At 30.4% G+C, this 13,657-nt stretch overlaps 4 protein-coding genes and 1 long non-coding RNA gene across 9 annotated transcripts; 2 read left to right on the top strand and 3 right to left on the bottom strand.

The window, feature by feature from the left end:
* Nucleotides 1–7: 7 nt before the first annotated feature.
* Nucleotides 8–1,311, bottom strand: LOC122627610. The gene is made up of 2 exons (XR_006326880.1): nucleotides 1,202–1,311; nucleotides 8–1,080 (listed from the first exon to the last, which is right to left on the bottom strand). It is a non-coding gene; the product is annotated as an uncharacterized LOC122627610 (long non-coding RNA).
* Nucleotides 1,312–3,550: 2,239 nt separating this feature from the next.
* LOC122627601 (transmembrane protein 145-like) lies at nucleotides 3,551–5,616 on the top strand. Its single transcript, XM_043808845.1, has 4 exons — nucleotides 3,551–3,745; nucleotides 4,105–4,531; nucleotides 4,632–5,221; nucleotides 5,374–5,616. The coding sequence occupies exons 1-4, from the start codon at nucleotides 3,650–3,652 to the stop codon at nucleotides 5,614–5,616; spliced, it is 1,356 nt and encodes a 451-aa protein (XP_043664780.1). The 5' UTR covers nucleotides 3,551–3,649.
* On the bottom strand, nucleotides 4,097–7,212 carry LOC122627606 (FAD-linked sulfhydryl oxidase ALR). Of its 3 annotated transcripts, none has more exons than XR_006326877.1 (4): nucleotides 7,091–7,212; nucleotides 6,470–6,812; nucleotides 5,783–6,397; nucleotides 4,097–5,682 (listed from the first exon to the last, which is right to left on the bottom strand). XR_006326877.1 is itself a non-coding variant. In XM_043808852.1 (3 exons), exons 2-3 carry the CDS (start codon nucleotides 6,545–6,547, stop codon nucleotides 5,996–5,998), a joined length of 480 nt encoding a protein of 159 aa, XP_043664787.1. In that variant the 5' UTR covers nucleotides 6,548–6,812; nucleotides 7,091–7,212; the 3' UTR covers nucleotides 4,097–5,995. The 3 variants fall into 3 exon arrangements, 1 of the variants encoding a protein (XP_043664787.1); XR_006326878.1 differs by having other exon boundaries at nucleotides 4,097–5,203; XM_043808852.1 differs by having other exon boundaries at nucleotides 4,097–6,397.
* A 431-nt stretch (nucleotides 7,213–7,643) lies between these two features.
* Nucleotides 7,644–10,748, top strand: LOC122627600. 2 transcript variants are annotated; one of them, XM_043808843.1, is made up of 8 exons: nucleotides 7,651–8,097; nucleotides 8,168–8,677; nucleotides 8,798–8,973; nucleotides 9,047–9,120; nucleotides 9,196–9,307; nucleotides 9,398–9,460; nucleotides 9,529–9,692; nucleotides 9,806–10,748. In XM_043808843.1, exons 1-8 carry the CDS (start codon nucleotides 7,866–7,868, stop codon nucleotides 9,936–9,938), a joined length of 1,464 nt encoding a protein of 487 aa, XP_043664778.1. In that variant the 5' UTR covers nucleotides 7,651–7,865; the 3' UTR covers nucleotides 9,939–10,748. The 2 variants fall into 2 exon arrangements, with proteins under 2 accessions (XP_043664779.1, XP_043664778.1); XM_043808844.1 differs by lacking the exon at nucleotides 9,806–10,748 and having other exon boundaries at nucleotides 7,644–8,097; nucleotides 9,533–9,675.
* On the bottom strand, nucleotides 10,316–13,626 carry LOC122627598 (ATM interactor). Of its 2 annotated transcripts, none has more exons than XM_043808835.1 (4): nucleotides 13,210–13,626; nucleotides 12,485–13,108; nucleotides 12,212–12,423; nucleotides 10,316–12,114 (listed from the first exon to the last, which is right to left on the bottom strand). In XM_043808835.1, the coding sequence occupies exons 2-4, from the start codon at nucleotides 12,764–12,766 to the stop codon at nucleotides 10,947–10,949; spliced, it is 1,662 nt and encodes a 553-aa protein (XP_043664770.1). In that variant the 5' UTR covers nucleotides 12,767–13,108; nucleotides 13,210–13,626; the 3' UTR covers nucleotides 10,316–10,946. The 2 variants fall into 2 exon arrangements, with proteins under 2 accessions (XP_043664770.1, XP_043664771.1); XM_043808836.1 differs by having other exon boundaries at nucleotides 12,485–12,787.
* Between the last annotated feature and the right edge of the window lie 31 nt (nucleotides 13,627–13,657).

Genomic DNA, 13,657 nt, shown 5'->3' with positions numbered 1-13,657 from the left:
CTCTCTCTCTCTCTCTCTCTCTCTCTCTCTCTCTCTCTCTCTCTCTCTTAAAATCCGAACAGAATTATATCAGCTCATCCCCTAAATATTTCTTTTACTCTTCTCAAGAATAAAACAATCGTGTCCAATACAATAAATAATTTTTCTCACACAAAATAAGAAGAAACACTATAAACTTCTTCGATATGTTTGTTATTATTTTTCTTCTATTTCTCTTAACAGATTTTTCTTACTTTTCTTTTGGTCAAATAAAGACTGAAAGAATTCCAAGTATTTCCTCCTCCTTGTCGTTATTCATTTGCCAATCCCGTTTTTCTTTTTCTCTCCTTTTTCTCTTAACGCTTTGCTTTTTTCTTCTATTAATTGCCTTCCTCATCGACGAGTTAACAGTTTATATACAACACCTAGGCAGCTCTAGTCGTGTGGTCCTGAAGTCAACCCAGACGCGATGCACCGCTTTATCCGCATCTCGAGCGGTGCGGTCGAAACGGTTTTACAGACGCATGCGTACTGCTTTCAACGCCGAGAATACTCACGCGGGACCTCTCGGCGGATCTCTTTTAAGATAAAGAGAGACAGACAAATAGAAAGACGGAGAGAGATAGAGATAGAGAGAGAGAGAGAGAGAGAGAGAGAGAGAGAGAGAAAGTGAAAAGAAAAAAGGAAGATATTACATATTTGCATCTGCTAGGTCAAAAACGTACAAAGTTGTCTCGTAGAATCAATTGACTCTTATTCTTACTTCTTCTTTCTTTTTTTTATATATATTAATTGATTCTTGTTTTTATCAAATCAACACTTTTCAGCCATTGTTTACTATGTCATTACGTTACAATGTCATCACGTATTTATGAATGAAAGTATATATAGTAGATATATTGGTTGACTGAATCATAAAAACGGTAGTAACATATTGCATGTGATAATAATGAGAGAATCTTTTCCTTTTTTTTTCTTTTTTTTTTTTTTTTTTTTTTTATGGGAAGTTTGAATCTCTCGTTTAAATAACTTCATTGTTTTTCTTTGTCTTTAATACGATACTTGTATACAGATACTTTGGAATAATTTCTGAGATCGATTCTGAAAGAACACAGAAAAATTCGAATATTAGTTTGTATAAAAATACGGAAATCGAATTTGATAGATTTATGTGTACTTTATAATAAATTATAGATACATACTTGTATATTGAAATTCTCACCTAGGAAATATTTGTAACATTTTGATTCATTGAAAATCGCCTATGTAACAATGTTCAATATGTCCTATCTGGTTTCTTCGTGAAAATTAACAATTTTTTTGTGGCTGGGAGCTTTCCTAGTACATACAAATTTTTATATAATAAAAATCTAAAAGAATGTTTTTTTTGAATATCTTCAATAATTTTTTAGATAATCGTTTCTTATAATTTTCATTGTATGTAAAAGCATAAGAAAATCTCCTGCAAAAAATGTCTTATCCTATGATGTACCTATTCATGTCTTCTGAAAAAAGAAAAAAGACAGAAATTATAATGTAGAAAATGATAACATAACTTCTTCTTAAAATATATTTAACAACGATCCAGTCTAACAGCGAATATGACAATGAAATATACGGTAGTTGTGTTCTGAAATAAATTATCAATCGCGTTGTAAGTGGACGTTATCGATTTATCTATATGTGTATTTAAAACAACTCGCCGTTAGATAATGGATTAAAGTCAAAGGAAAAAAATAACATTATCATAAAATAAGAAAAAAGAGAAGAAAAGAAACACAACGATGCTTATTTCTTTCTAATATATTCGTATCCGTTCGCGAGAAATTATGTTTAAAATATGAAATAAATTTCAGAATGAGAAATAATCTTATACGAAATATCTAATTTATCGAGGATTAATTACGAGTTAATATATACGTGTGATAAACATTATTAATTTTATTATGAGAGATATGTTCAGTCTCGCGCATATTTTACAATTAGACGATCGAAAGTTGGAATAAGTCGACCATTAAGCATGGATTACGTAAAAACAAACCATCTTTTACCTTAAGCAAACTCTAGATGAAAGAAGAACGTGGTATATTGTTCGAATAGGAAATGGGGGAAGGGCACGAATATAAAGCTTACCTGAACTGGATTTTCTCGTAGTTCCCTGCGAGTTTAACTTGAAGGGGTCTGACATTTAACATCTTTTCAAGGCAAGTTAGTTTTTTTTTTGTATTGTGGAAAATTGAATATAATTCTTATATGTCAACGAACAAAATCAAATTCCCTTTATACTTCTCTTCCTTTTTTCTTCCCTGTTCAATACAACAACAGAGTTTTATTTGTTTATAAAATAGAGATAAAGATATTTGTAAATATATTTATATGGAAATACTTAATATATTCTATTATATATATATATATTATATATGTATAAATATTATATATAAATATTATATTTTAAAATGAAATATATATAATATATAACAAGTATACATAGGAATGTATATATATAAAGAAATATATAGTATAGTTTATATAATATATATATATATATATATATATATATATATATATATATATATATATATATAGATAGATAGATAGATAGATAGATAGATAATATTGCGTATTAGCCAATAAGATTAATGTTGGAATTTTCAGTATTTTATATCTAAATAAACAATATTTTATTGCAGTATTGAATATGGCTTATTAAAAATTTCAACATTTCTTCTTGGCCAATTTAATTATGTTATTATTTTTTATATTAAGTTTAAAACAATTCAATAAGTTAAACATGTAGCATGCTCTTGCCGGAAATCATTCATTAAATAATTAGTATCTCCCTCGATGTGTTATGTGTACAGCAATAACAGTCGGTACAATCGTGTGTTCCTACTTTAAAGCTTCCTCTCTTTTCTTGTTTGATAATCTACGCTATACAAGGCGATCTTCTTTTTCTATTAAATTCAACATTTTCTTTACAAATCCTTCTTTTTTTCTAAATATATTCGAAGAAATACGTAATTAATCAAATTATATGCACCATGATACCTTCTCCATTTCCTACATTTAATTTCCAATATTTTTTATTAAAAATGTAGTTAATAATATAACATTATTTTCTAAAAAAATTAATACGATTGATAATAAATATCATTTAGGCATTTTAGAAAAACACAATCGTTAATGATAATAATTAATAGTTTGTACTTTTTCATTAAATAAATATATAGAAACAAATATTATTGTATATTATTTATTAGTAAAACAGAGTTCTATCTTAGATTTTTACTTCCAATTTCTATTCGTGTTAGTATTATAATTTAGTTCTATAATTAGATGTCGATAATATAGAAAATTATACAAGAATGGTAAAAGAACTTTAAACACTCGATGAACGTAGTTAAAAGCTTTTCCTTTTCATTAGATATAATTAACTTATAATTGTTTTAATTAATTTATAACATTTAAAAATATTATGTTTTCTCATTGTATTGAAAAAAATAAACATCAGCTTTTCATGGAAAGAGTCACATTTATGTAGATCCAGTAGTAAAGAAAATATTGATCATAAAAGTTAACTACTTGGTAACGCCATATAGCTACTCAGTCTTTGTACTAGTCATGATTGTGTACATTCTTTTTCAATCCGCTAACATATAGAGTTTTAATTATGTCAAGTAAATTTTTAAGATACTGCATTACTTTTTTAACCTTATTGCATCATGTAAATAGTAAAATACTTCGTGGGACTCTCGTAACGCGTGAAGTATTAAAAAGAAATCTATTTACAATTTTTAAAACAGAAGCATCTGTAAACACAGAATATATTTCGTATAACAACATTTTACAAAGTTACGTTGTTTGGATTGAGAAATATACAAAATTGTATTTTCTTTTTTTAAACTCGATAATAAAAATATTTCAATGTGAATCATTCTATGTCTGTTTAAACGATGATTGATGAATTATCGATTAACCAAATAAATTATTATACATATGATATTAAGCAATACATATATAGCATATTAAATGAAAACGTTTTAAAAAATATTTTTAACGATACGTTTTGTAAACATAACAATATATATATATATATATATATATATATATATATATATTTTACAGAATTGGGCCTTCCTTGCAAGATTTTGTTTTCTCACACAACAAGGCACATTTCGGTATGATTTAAACATTGAGAGTGAGAACAGTTCTCTAAATCTTTTACTGTATTATGATGCACCTCATCAATGGTCTAGCGTGTATCCTTCAAACAAAACATGCGAAGAAAAAAAATCTATTTTAAGCGTAGAAAATGGTCAGATAATACAATTGTCTACATTGACATCAGCCATATCTGGATGTGTTGTAAAAAATAATTCAGCACTACATTGCAATAGCTACAGAAGATTTCAATCATCCAGACCAACATGGTGGTTCATCGTATTATCAGATTGTTCTACTAAAACAGGTTTAAATGTTACATATTGGATTTCATTAACAAATGCATCTCCAGGTAACATATGGAAAGAACACTTTTCTGCAGATGAATTTTGCAAGTATTTTTTCTGTAAAAATTTTTACTTTTATTACTAAATTTTTACTTACTTAATATAGTAATATATTATTTTTAATGAATATTTTTTCAATTACAGATATACTACCAGAATTACTAATAGCAGCTTGCATTTATGTAGTACTTCTCATATTAAGCTTTTATGTAGCTGTACAATTACGCTCAAGAAGACTCCTACATGTTTCATATAAATTATTCATGGGTTCTCTTCTATGTCAATTAATAGGCATTTTATTAGAAATTTACAGTTATTTTAACCTTGCACTGAAAGGAGTTTTTATAACTAGTGCTTCTTTAGTAGGTCATCTTTTAGAAGCATGTTCAGAAACTTTATATACAGTGCTTATGCTACTGTTAGCATTCGGCTATACTATCACTAAAAGTGCATTAACACCTAAACAAATTCGATGGCTCACATATTTCATTTGTCTTAGTGCAGCTTGTCAGCTGGCATTGTATATGTATCAATTTGAAATCTTTGATCCTGGTTTAGTCCTTTATATCTATGAATCACCACCAGGTTACGGACTAGTAGCATTGAAATTGATTGCATGGATTGTATTCGTTCTTCGTTGTTTTAAAACAACTAAGAAAATGACAAAGAAGGTCCATTTTTACGGGTCTCTACTTTCTTTAGGATCAGCATGGTTTCTATGTCATCCATTGACGGTACTTAATTAAACTTATGCAAACACATAAGAAAATAATAAATATATATATATATATATATATAATGCTGACTAATTACATGCTTAAGAATTCCATAGACATGCTTTGCTGTATACATAAAAAATACAAAGATGCTTTTGTTGATTTCACAGGTACTATGTATTACTGTGCTTGTAGACAAATGGATAAGGGAGAGTGTTGTAAGAGGATGCTCTCTTTGGATTGTTCTTGTGGGACATGCAACATTTCTTTATGTTACACGGCCTACTATTGCAAATTCGCGTTTTCCATTTCACATTAGAACATGCCAAGTAGTTCCAGTTGGTGGTAATGGACAAAATCACAGTTATGAACCTCGATTCCGAAAAGTAGTTTCAGCATTCACAATCTCATAATTGTTATTTCTTCCTCTTATTCTTAAGAGCAATATGTAAAAATGTACGAAATGATGGATAAAATTTCTATGAGGTGTAAATAATATTTATATCATTATTATGCTTTTAGAATGGTTTTATCTTAAAAGATCTCTAGCATGCATATATCCTTAAAATTATTATTTACCTAAAAATAGTGTTCATAAAATTGTATATTGTATTAAATCCATATAAACAGACATTTATATAATCTTGTGTAACTGCGAATATATCTTTGAGGTTTCTGTATTGCCTACCAATATCTTTGTAGGTATTTATTCATGTATTTACAACTTCAAGATAAATCTATTATTCATTTCAGTAAAGAAAATGCTTGCTGTTTATGAGTCTTTTTTTTAATTCAATTACATGAACCATCTAACCATCCATCTCTCCATCTTTGGTCAACTAAGTTGCAATCAAACTTTGGTTTACCTAACTTTTTGTTTACCTCATTATGAACAGCACATAACCATTGACTCAAAACTTTCTGCGAGTCAGTTTGTGGTGGCATATCTTTTAATTGTTCTTGAAAATCTTCTGCACAGGTGTGGCAGGGATAAAACTTAGAAAATATATACATGAAATTTTTCATATCACTTTTTTGCTCTTCACTTGGATGATCAGGATAACGGGCTGCCATTGTATGTAAAAATGCCCATGTTTTTGAACCTACTTCATCTCTAGTTAACGGACAATCATCACGTTGAGTGGTAGTAATGTTTGTATTAATATTATTTGATTGCTGCTTTTGAGCATCATTCTACAAAAAGTAATTAGATTATACAAAAAATTTATTTCTACTTTTTTAAATATTTATTTCAATTAAATATACCTTTCCTGAATCAAAAGTTTGCTGCTGTAACTTTACCCATGTTTTAAAGTCAGTGCATGTTCGACAGGGCTTTTCCATTTTAACATATTTATTATAACATTGCGTTATAAAAACTTATAAAGACGTATATTTATAATGTCATTCTATAAAACATAACCTTTTATTAGTAATTATCTCAGAAATTATAGCTTTCATATGCACATTTTTCGCTCGAAACGTGTGTGACTTCAGCGACAGGTATGGACAAAATATGAACTACAAACGCAATAAGAAAACACTGCCCCTATTATGCAACTATTTCATCAGCGTATAAGCTTCTTAAGTTATATATGTTATTCGTAACCTAAAAATCGAGTTAATATATGACAAAAATTTTTTTATGTAGTAAAAATAATAGTACATTTCATAAACGCAAGAAAAAACCATATGCCAGATTATACTTTTCTAATTATTTAATATACATATTAACATATAAATTAGTAAAGAGCAGTAAAAATAAATGAAAATAAATAAGAATAATAATAAGAAATTAGGAACATTCAGTGAATTTTCTAAAAAATTATTTCAGAATTTTACTATATTTTATGTATTTATTTATTGAATAATCTATTGTATGATTACCAATGGAAAATATAAGTACTTTAACGTTTAGTCAAAATACCGTTTGAAATGAATCAGAAAATCTAACCATCGATTTACACAGAGAAGAAAGTAATACTCTTTTTCACAGGAATAAATCATACACCACTCTAGTGTTTATATAAAAATCAGTAGTAGGGATAACAGCTTCTTCTCTTTTGCCGCTAAGTTCAATGAGCGCCACTGTACGAAACTTAATATATCAACGGGCAATTTCCAATGACATAAAGTGATTGGATTATCTTCTACTTTATTCCCAACGTTATTGATTTACAACATTTTCAAGTTATCATTAAAGTTTGTCTTCTACCTGTGAATTACATTGGATAGATACAAAAGTATTCACATCTCATTTAGTTAGTTTCTTACTTAAGTGGAATAAAAATAACATGAAAAATATTCAACTTTTTGCCGCCAAATTGAAGACTCTCCATCTTAGATTTTGATTGGTTATTTGTTAACTTGAAACAAGTTCGCAAAGAATTTCATTGTAAAAACGAAGAAACATTTTTTCCGTTTTATCGTTTACGTACTTTATGAAAATTTGTTAAAACGTCATAGTGAAATTATTTATACGGAAGTAATTTATTTTTAACGAAGAAACTGAATCTCTTTTATATCCAAAAGAAATTTTACTTGATATACGAAAAAGACAATGCGCATGTTGCGGCGAATGTAAAATTGTAGAACCCAACCTTACCCGACCATCGTGACAAACGTCAAGTGCGGTTTTACTTCGTACTCTGTTAAAACTCGAATGATTCGTTTGTTTGGGAAAGGAAATTCAAAACAGACAATGGCGAATCGTAAAAAGATCGATAGGTCTTCACGATCAGTATCAAAAAATACAAGACAACTCACTACAGATACAATGTTTTCATCATCTTCGTCCTCCGACGAAGCTGATCAGCTGTCTACAAGACGTGATAGAATTTTAACTCAGGATCATCTCAGTAGAAATCGTGTAGTTGAAAATGATCAACAGACAGGTTAGATTCATTTACATTTACGCGCGGAATCATTCTAATGTAATTCTTATCGATTATCATCTTATTATAGGTCAAGATGTTTCACGTCGTGAAGAAAATCCATTTAGTTTTAAACACTTCTTGAGAAATGAATCTCAACCAAATTATTATAAAACTGGTGCAAGACCGAAGATTTATTCTTCCTCTGCGACAAGTCCAAATAATCTTGAGAAAGATAATGGAGTTTATTCTCGAAATCCAACTGAATTACCAGATTTCGTACAAGATCATTTAGTCATAGAACAATGCTACTTAAATCATGTATCAGATCAACAAAGTATACCTGATGTAGACAATCTTCCAGATTTTGCATTAAACAGCGTAGAGCAAAGGCAATCACGGCATAGAAATGATTCAAAAAAGTCTCAGTCGCAACTCTTGCCTGATATTCCTTTTGATCTTACTGGTTCAATAGATAAAGCTATACCTCACGAGGATTATTTTCTTTCAAATGCAACATGTTCAAATAACATAAATTTACCTATATTCGATACAGTTGATAATATTATTGACACCTCAGAGTCAGCTTCAGATTCGGGAGGTGAGATTTCATATTTTTTATGTTTTTAAAAACATTATATTACATATAACAAAAAATTTATATACTGTTCTTTTTATTTCTTAAATTTATTATATTGACTAATTTTTTTATTATTAACAGAACCAGAAGTTAGTAATAATGTTGTTACAAGAGATTGTACACCAACAAACGATTCAAGTGTACCCAAATTATTACCAGATTTCTTAAATGATGGACCAATCCATAGTAGAACAAATCTTTCCAATGACATTGGATCTAATTCGCAATCTAATATGGTAGAGTCAACAGAACGAAGGGTATGTATTTTATTAAGAAAAAATTGTAAAAACCTAATAAATACATGTATATACAAGAACTGTTTTTTCACAGCTTTTATTAGAGAATGATAGGTTGAGGCAAGAATTGGACTCGGCTCGCAGAAAAATTAATGAAAAATCAATTAGGCAAGTTGTTTTTTATTCTCGTCCTTTATCTTGAAAATCATTAACACTTGCTGATATCAAAGTGTTTTATTACAGAATTCAAATGTTGGAAGCAGAATTGGCTTCTAGAAAAGAAGTAGATTATGAAGAGACTGCACATCTTGAAAAAGCAGTGGAACAAGTTGAAGATAATTTAAAACGCAGTACGGTAAATACAAATTTAAATGATCTCCAAATTAGTTATTTCAATATTTCTGATAGATAAATGAAATATTATTGATTCTTTTTTGTTTGACAGAGAAGAGCCCTCAGTGCAGAAAATACTGTAACATCATTAAAAAAAGAAATTAAAGCATTAACGGTTAGTGTAAATTTTAAATGTACTCATTATACAAAAATTATATCAATCAAATTGTAACTCTAATTTAGACAGAGCTATCGTTACTGCGATTGGAAAACAAGGAACTTAGATCTGCCGTTGTTACTACGGATAAGAACGAAGGCGGTATGCCCTCGGAAAACGTAGATAAAACCGTGCGAAGACTCGCTGGTGAATTAAGAACTGCTGCTTCAACAGCTGAAATCTCACTCAGGTAATAATCTGTTCTAAAATAGAATATAAACAATATATATATGTATTAAGGTATATGCACGTACATATACTTTTTTTTCCCCATTAATTTTAAATTTATATATTTTGATACAGACAATTGATGTCTGGAGTGGAGAATCTAAGGGTACTTGCTTCTACCCTTGAAAATGTGGACAGAATAGAAGATACGACCAAAGATTTCTTACCCGATTTGGATGAAAACAATGCTGCTGGCCCTGCACTCTGAACGATCCCTTACGCATTCACATTTCCATAATACAAATCTATCATACCTCTCTTTTATATTCACCTCAACCAACGCTAAGTTCCTCGTGCTCTCGCAATAGTGCCGAGCATATTCGCGCCGATTGATAATTTAGATTCGATTGTGTAATATGTTATTTATGACGTGTTTGTTGTACTTTTGTATTAGTTAAGAATAGATTCTAAAATGCATCTAACTTCGACACCCAGAGGTACAGGCGTACGACGAGTAATATTCTGTTTAATAATTCTCATTGATCTTTGAATCAGATAGTTGACAACTATTATAAAAAGGATATATTTTAAAAGCTATATCCTTGATATACAGATTACAATTAAGTAATTGCCACTAGGTGTTAATTAAGGGATAAGCAAACAGGTATTATATTTTTCATATATACATATTTTTGAGTACGACCAAAATGACAGTATAACGTACGTACCTCATCGATACATACGTTGAATCATGCAACGCAACTTTTATGAATATTGTTTAATAAATACACGTCAATCCAAGAGGATTTCAGTAACAATTATGATCGCTAATGCTATCAAATAGAGCATCATATCATTGTGCAATTGCTTTGAATTTAAGTTAAAAGAAAATATAGTAAACTACTGGAATCCTAAGATCAATGCGTGTATTGCACCTCTGCAGCCTTACAACTTTGCAAAATCATTTTTTACACTAAATGCAGATGATTTTATTTTGACAATAAAAAAAAAAAAAAAAGAAAAACAAAGTGCATATACTACACAAATTTGGATACCAATAAACAGAATTATATCTTAAGTAAATTATTATCATATATATGGCAGTGTTCGTTGTATAAAATGCTATGAATTATCACATAACGTTTCGAAAAATAGTTAACGATCCAACAAAACGCAGTTTCGAAGGAATAGGCAAGTTCTTACTTACAAAACGACAAACAAAACGTAAGTATTGGTATATGTAAGTATTACGAACGATTCTTAATATATTTTGCTATTACTGAAGTCCTTCAAATATGCTAAGTAAATCAGTTTGTGTTTCAGTATGACTTGTTTGCGCATTTAGCCATGAACGACAAGCACCCATTGAGATGTTGCAACCTGTTTCACAGATTAATGATTTAGTTTGAGTTTCAGCAGAGACTGTTGTATCGTCCAATTGTGTCCAAGCAGTTTGAGTTTGAATATTAGTTAACACTAGGTCGGATGATATCATTTCATCAGAAGTTTGAGTGTAAGTATTGTTATAGAACAATTGTTCCATATTATCAAAATTATCTGTTGTTTGAGTTTCGATGGTAGAACTCAAAGCAAAAGTTCTAGATAAAGCGTCAGAGTCAAAAAACGTCTGAGAATATCCTTGTTCAGTTTGAGTCTCTATACTACTGAATTTGTCATGGAACGTTTTTTCAGTTAACATTGGATCTGACCTTGATATATTATTTGTAGAGGAAAACGAATATTCTTGAACAACAGTGGAATCTTCTGTATAAGGCAATGTCATTAATGCTACTGTGCTCTTGGGTAAGCATTGTATCAGCGAACTACTACTATGACTGTAAAAGGTTTCTAAATCTGTTTGAGAAACATTATCATGTAATGCTTCAAACATATCTTTTTCCGGTATCGTTTGTGTACCAGAATTGTTTTTTTCTTCCCAAAAGTCTTGTAAGCCTACATCATGTCTTAATGGCAAAGGACTAGCAGGAAATAAATTGGAAGAAGTAAAATTATCTTCCAAATTGATATCTTCTTTGAGCAGTGAAGATTCTGGCTTTTTCGATATCGAATTACTCTTTCTACGTTTTCTAACTTTAAGCGGTTCCTTTCCAATGAATCTAGCATCTGTAGTTTGAGTCTCCGTTGATCTACCACCATGTTTTTCATCTTGTAATCGGACCGTTTGCGTTTGTCTAGATACTTTTCGCTTTCCACTGGTTCCATTATTATTGGTTACCTGTTTCAACGGACTTGATGCTCTTTTATACTTCTTACACTCATCGGTTTGTACACCAATATTAACAGTAATCTTTTCGGTTACATTAACATTAGAATTACTTCCTTCCTTATTATTTTGACTTGGTAAAATATTAACAGGCTTATTTACCGTAGATATGACAGTAGGAGACAAAGAGATATTACGGGTCATTTTTGAGTTGGTTCGTCTAAAAATAAGTATCGTAATTACGCATGATTGTAAATTATACATATTAGATTTTCTTCAAAATTAAAAATCATTACTTTCCTACGAATTGAACTTACCTCAAAGAACTTTTATATTTATTGTCTATAGTATGCAATGATCTTTTAGCATGGGTAAGAAGTGCCTCGTAAGTGCTGTAAGTTTTTGAGCAATAACAGGAAAATTCTATGCCACATATCCTCATGTGTCCTTCCTTCGCAGCTTCGGTCGAGAAACTTTTAGCACAACGTGTACACGCGAAAGTCTTCTCTGCATGCACCTTCAGATAATGCTGCATCAAAGGAGTAAAATGGTTGCATCCATTTCTTGATAATCTACTCACGCTAACCAACCTGCTTCAGATATTTCATCGTCGTAAAATATCTTTCCGATTCTGGCGCATAAACACAAGTTTCTACCGGGCAGTGATAACGAACGTTTTCCTTTGTGGTCTTTCCTAATTTTTTTCTCTGGTGTACCTTCAGGTTGTGCAGTCGATATCGTGGCTCGTTTCGGAATAATAAACCGCATTGCTCACAGCATATGCTATTTTTTATAACACTTAATTCCTCTGCCGAAGGGCAGACCATTTCACAGTACGTCGATCGGTTCTTGGATACCCGCGTTTCCTCCATTAGAGGTTATCCGCATCTCTCCTATGCACGGAGAGTTGATAGAAAGAGAAAGAGAGAGAGACCAATAAGAAGGAAGACTACGTGAAAGAGAGAATGAGAGAGAGAGAGAGAGAGAGAGAGAGAAACTTCAATGACAGAATTGCACTCTGTCAAATGCGCGCCGGTATATGTAGACAGTAGCCGGTCAATTCGTTGTCTTCTCTTTACGATTGTCGAAAATCATTATTCATCTTCCCAGTCTACTCTTGTCAATTCCCTTTTTTCTGTTCGCTATATCTATATATCCATAATAATGCCGGGCTCATCTCATCGATCAAACAAGGAATATCTTTTCTCTCTTTACTACATAATAATTCTCTTCGATTAGTATTTCTCGAAACAACATAACATATTCTACATACTTATATACAAATATAAAACTTTAAATTGAACTATCTACATACCTTTTATAAACATCAAGTGACATGTGCACAAAGAACAACTGAACAAGTGTGATCAATATGACACCCTGCTGCACCTTTTTATCGTCATAGCAGATATATTTGAACAATATTACATTGTCTATGTAATGCAGTGTCACATTAGAAATAAGATCGATCGGCTCTTTCTTCTTTTTTTGAACTTTATTTAAACGAACGAGATATATCAATTAATTCGTTTATTCGAACGAATAAAATTGCGTTAGCAGTTAAATTGTGCATGTAATGTTCCGTTCGAGCCAAGGCTAAATGTTCGTTCGTGGCTTAAAAAACGTTTAGAGTATGCAAAAAAGAGAGAAAGAAAGAAAGAGACGGAAAGAGAAAAATATCAAGAGGGAGAGAGAAAGAAAGAGAAAAGGGATGGTAGGGGAAGAAGACAAATTTATCGAAAAAAAATCAACCTTTCAAGGTG

Source organism: Vespula pensylvanica, chromosome 3 (genome assembly GCF_014466175.1).
Source record: "Vespula pensylvanica isolate Volc-1 chromosome 3, ASM1446617v1, whole genome shotgun sequence".
NCBI lineage: Eukaryota > Metazoa > Arthropoda > Insecta > Hymenoptera > Vespidae > Vespula > Vespula pensylvanica.
Note: the sequence above shows the minus strand (reverse complement) of the source record. Positions and strands in the feature narration are given on the sequence as shown.

What these genes read in the sequence shown, in the direction of transcription:
- LOC122627601 (XM_043808845.1), top strand. Translation starts at nt 3,650, where the DNA reads ATGTCAAGTAAATTTTTAAGATACTGCATTACTTTTTTAACCTTATTG. An exon ending in CTTTTCTGCAGATGAATTTT is followed by an intron (nt 4,532 to 4,631) that starts GCAAGTATTTTT and finishes TTTCAATTACAG; the next exon opens with ATATACTACCAGAATTACTA. An exon ending in TTCTATGTCATCCATTGACG is followed by an intron (nt 5,222 to 5,373) that starts GTACTTAATTAA and finishes TTGATTTCACAG; the next exon opens with GTACTATGTATTACTGTGCT.
- LOC122627600 (XM_043808843.1), top strand. Translation starts at nt 7,866, where the DNA reads ATGATTCGTTTGTTTGGGAAAGGAAATTCAAAACAGACAATGGCGAAT. An exon ending in GTCAGCTTCAGATTCGGGAG is followed by an intron (nt 8,678 to 8,797) that starts GTGAGATTTCAT and finishes TATTATTAACAG; the next exon opens with AACCAGAAGTTAGTAATAAT. An exon ending in ATTAATGAAAAATCAATTAG is followed by an intron (nt 9,121 to 9,195) that starts GCAAGTTGTTTT and finishes GTTTTATTACAG; the next exon opens with AATTCAAATGTTGGAAGCAG.
- LOC122627606 (XM_043808852.1), bottom strand. Translation starts at nt 6,547, where the DNA reads ATGGAAAAGCCCTGTCGAACATGCACTGACTTTAAAACATGGGTAAAG. An exon ending in AAACTTTTGATTCAGGAAAG is followed by an intron (nt 6,398 to 6,469) that starts GTATATTTAATT and finishes TACTTTTTGTAG; the next exon opens with AATGATGCTCAAAAGCAGCA.
- LOC122627598 (XM_043808835.1), bottom strand. Translation starts at nt 12,766, where the DNA reads ATGGAGGAAACGCGGGTATCCAAGAACCGATCGACGTACTGTGAAATG. An exon ending in CGATGAAATATCTGAAGCAG is followed by an intron (nt 12,424 to 12,484) that starts GTTGGTTAGCGT and finishes CCTTTGATGCAG; the next exon opens with CATTATCTGAAGGTGCATGC. An exon ending in AAATATAAAAGTTCTTTGAG is followed by an intron (nt 12,115 to 12,211) that starts GTAAGTTCAATT and finishes ACTTATTTTTAG; the next exon opens with ACGAACCAACTCAAAAATGA.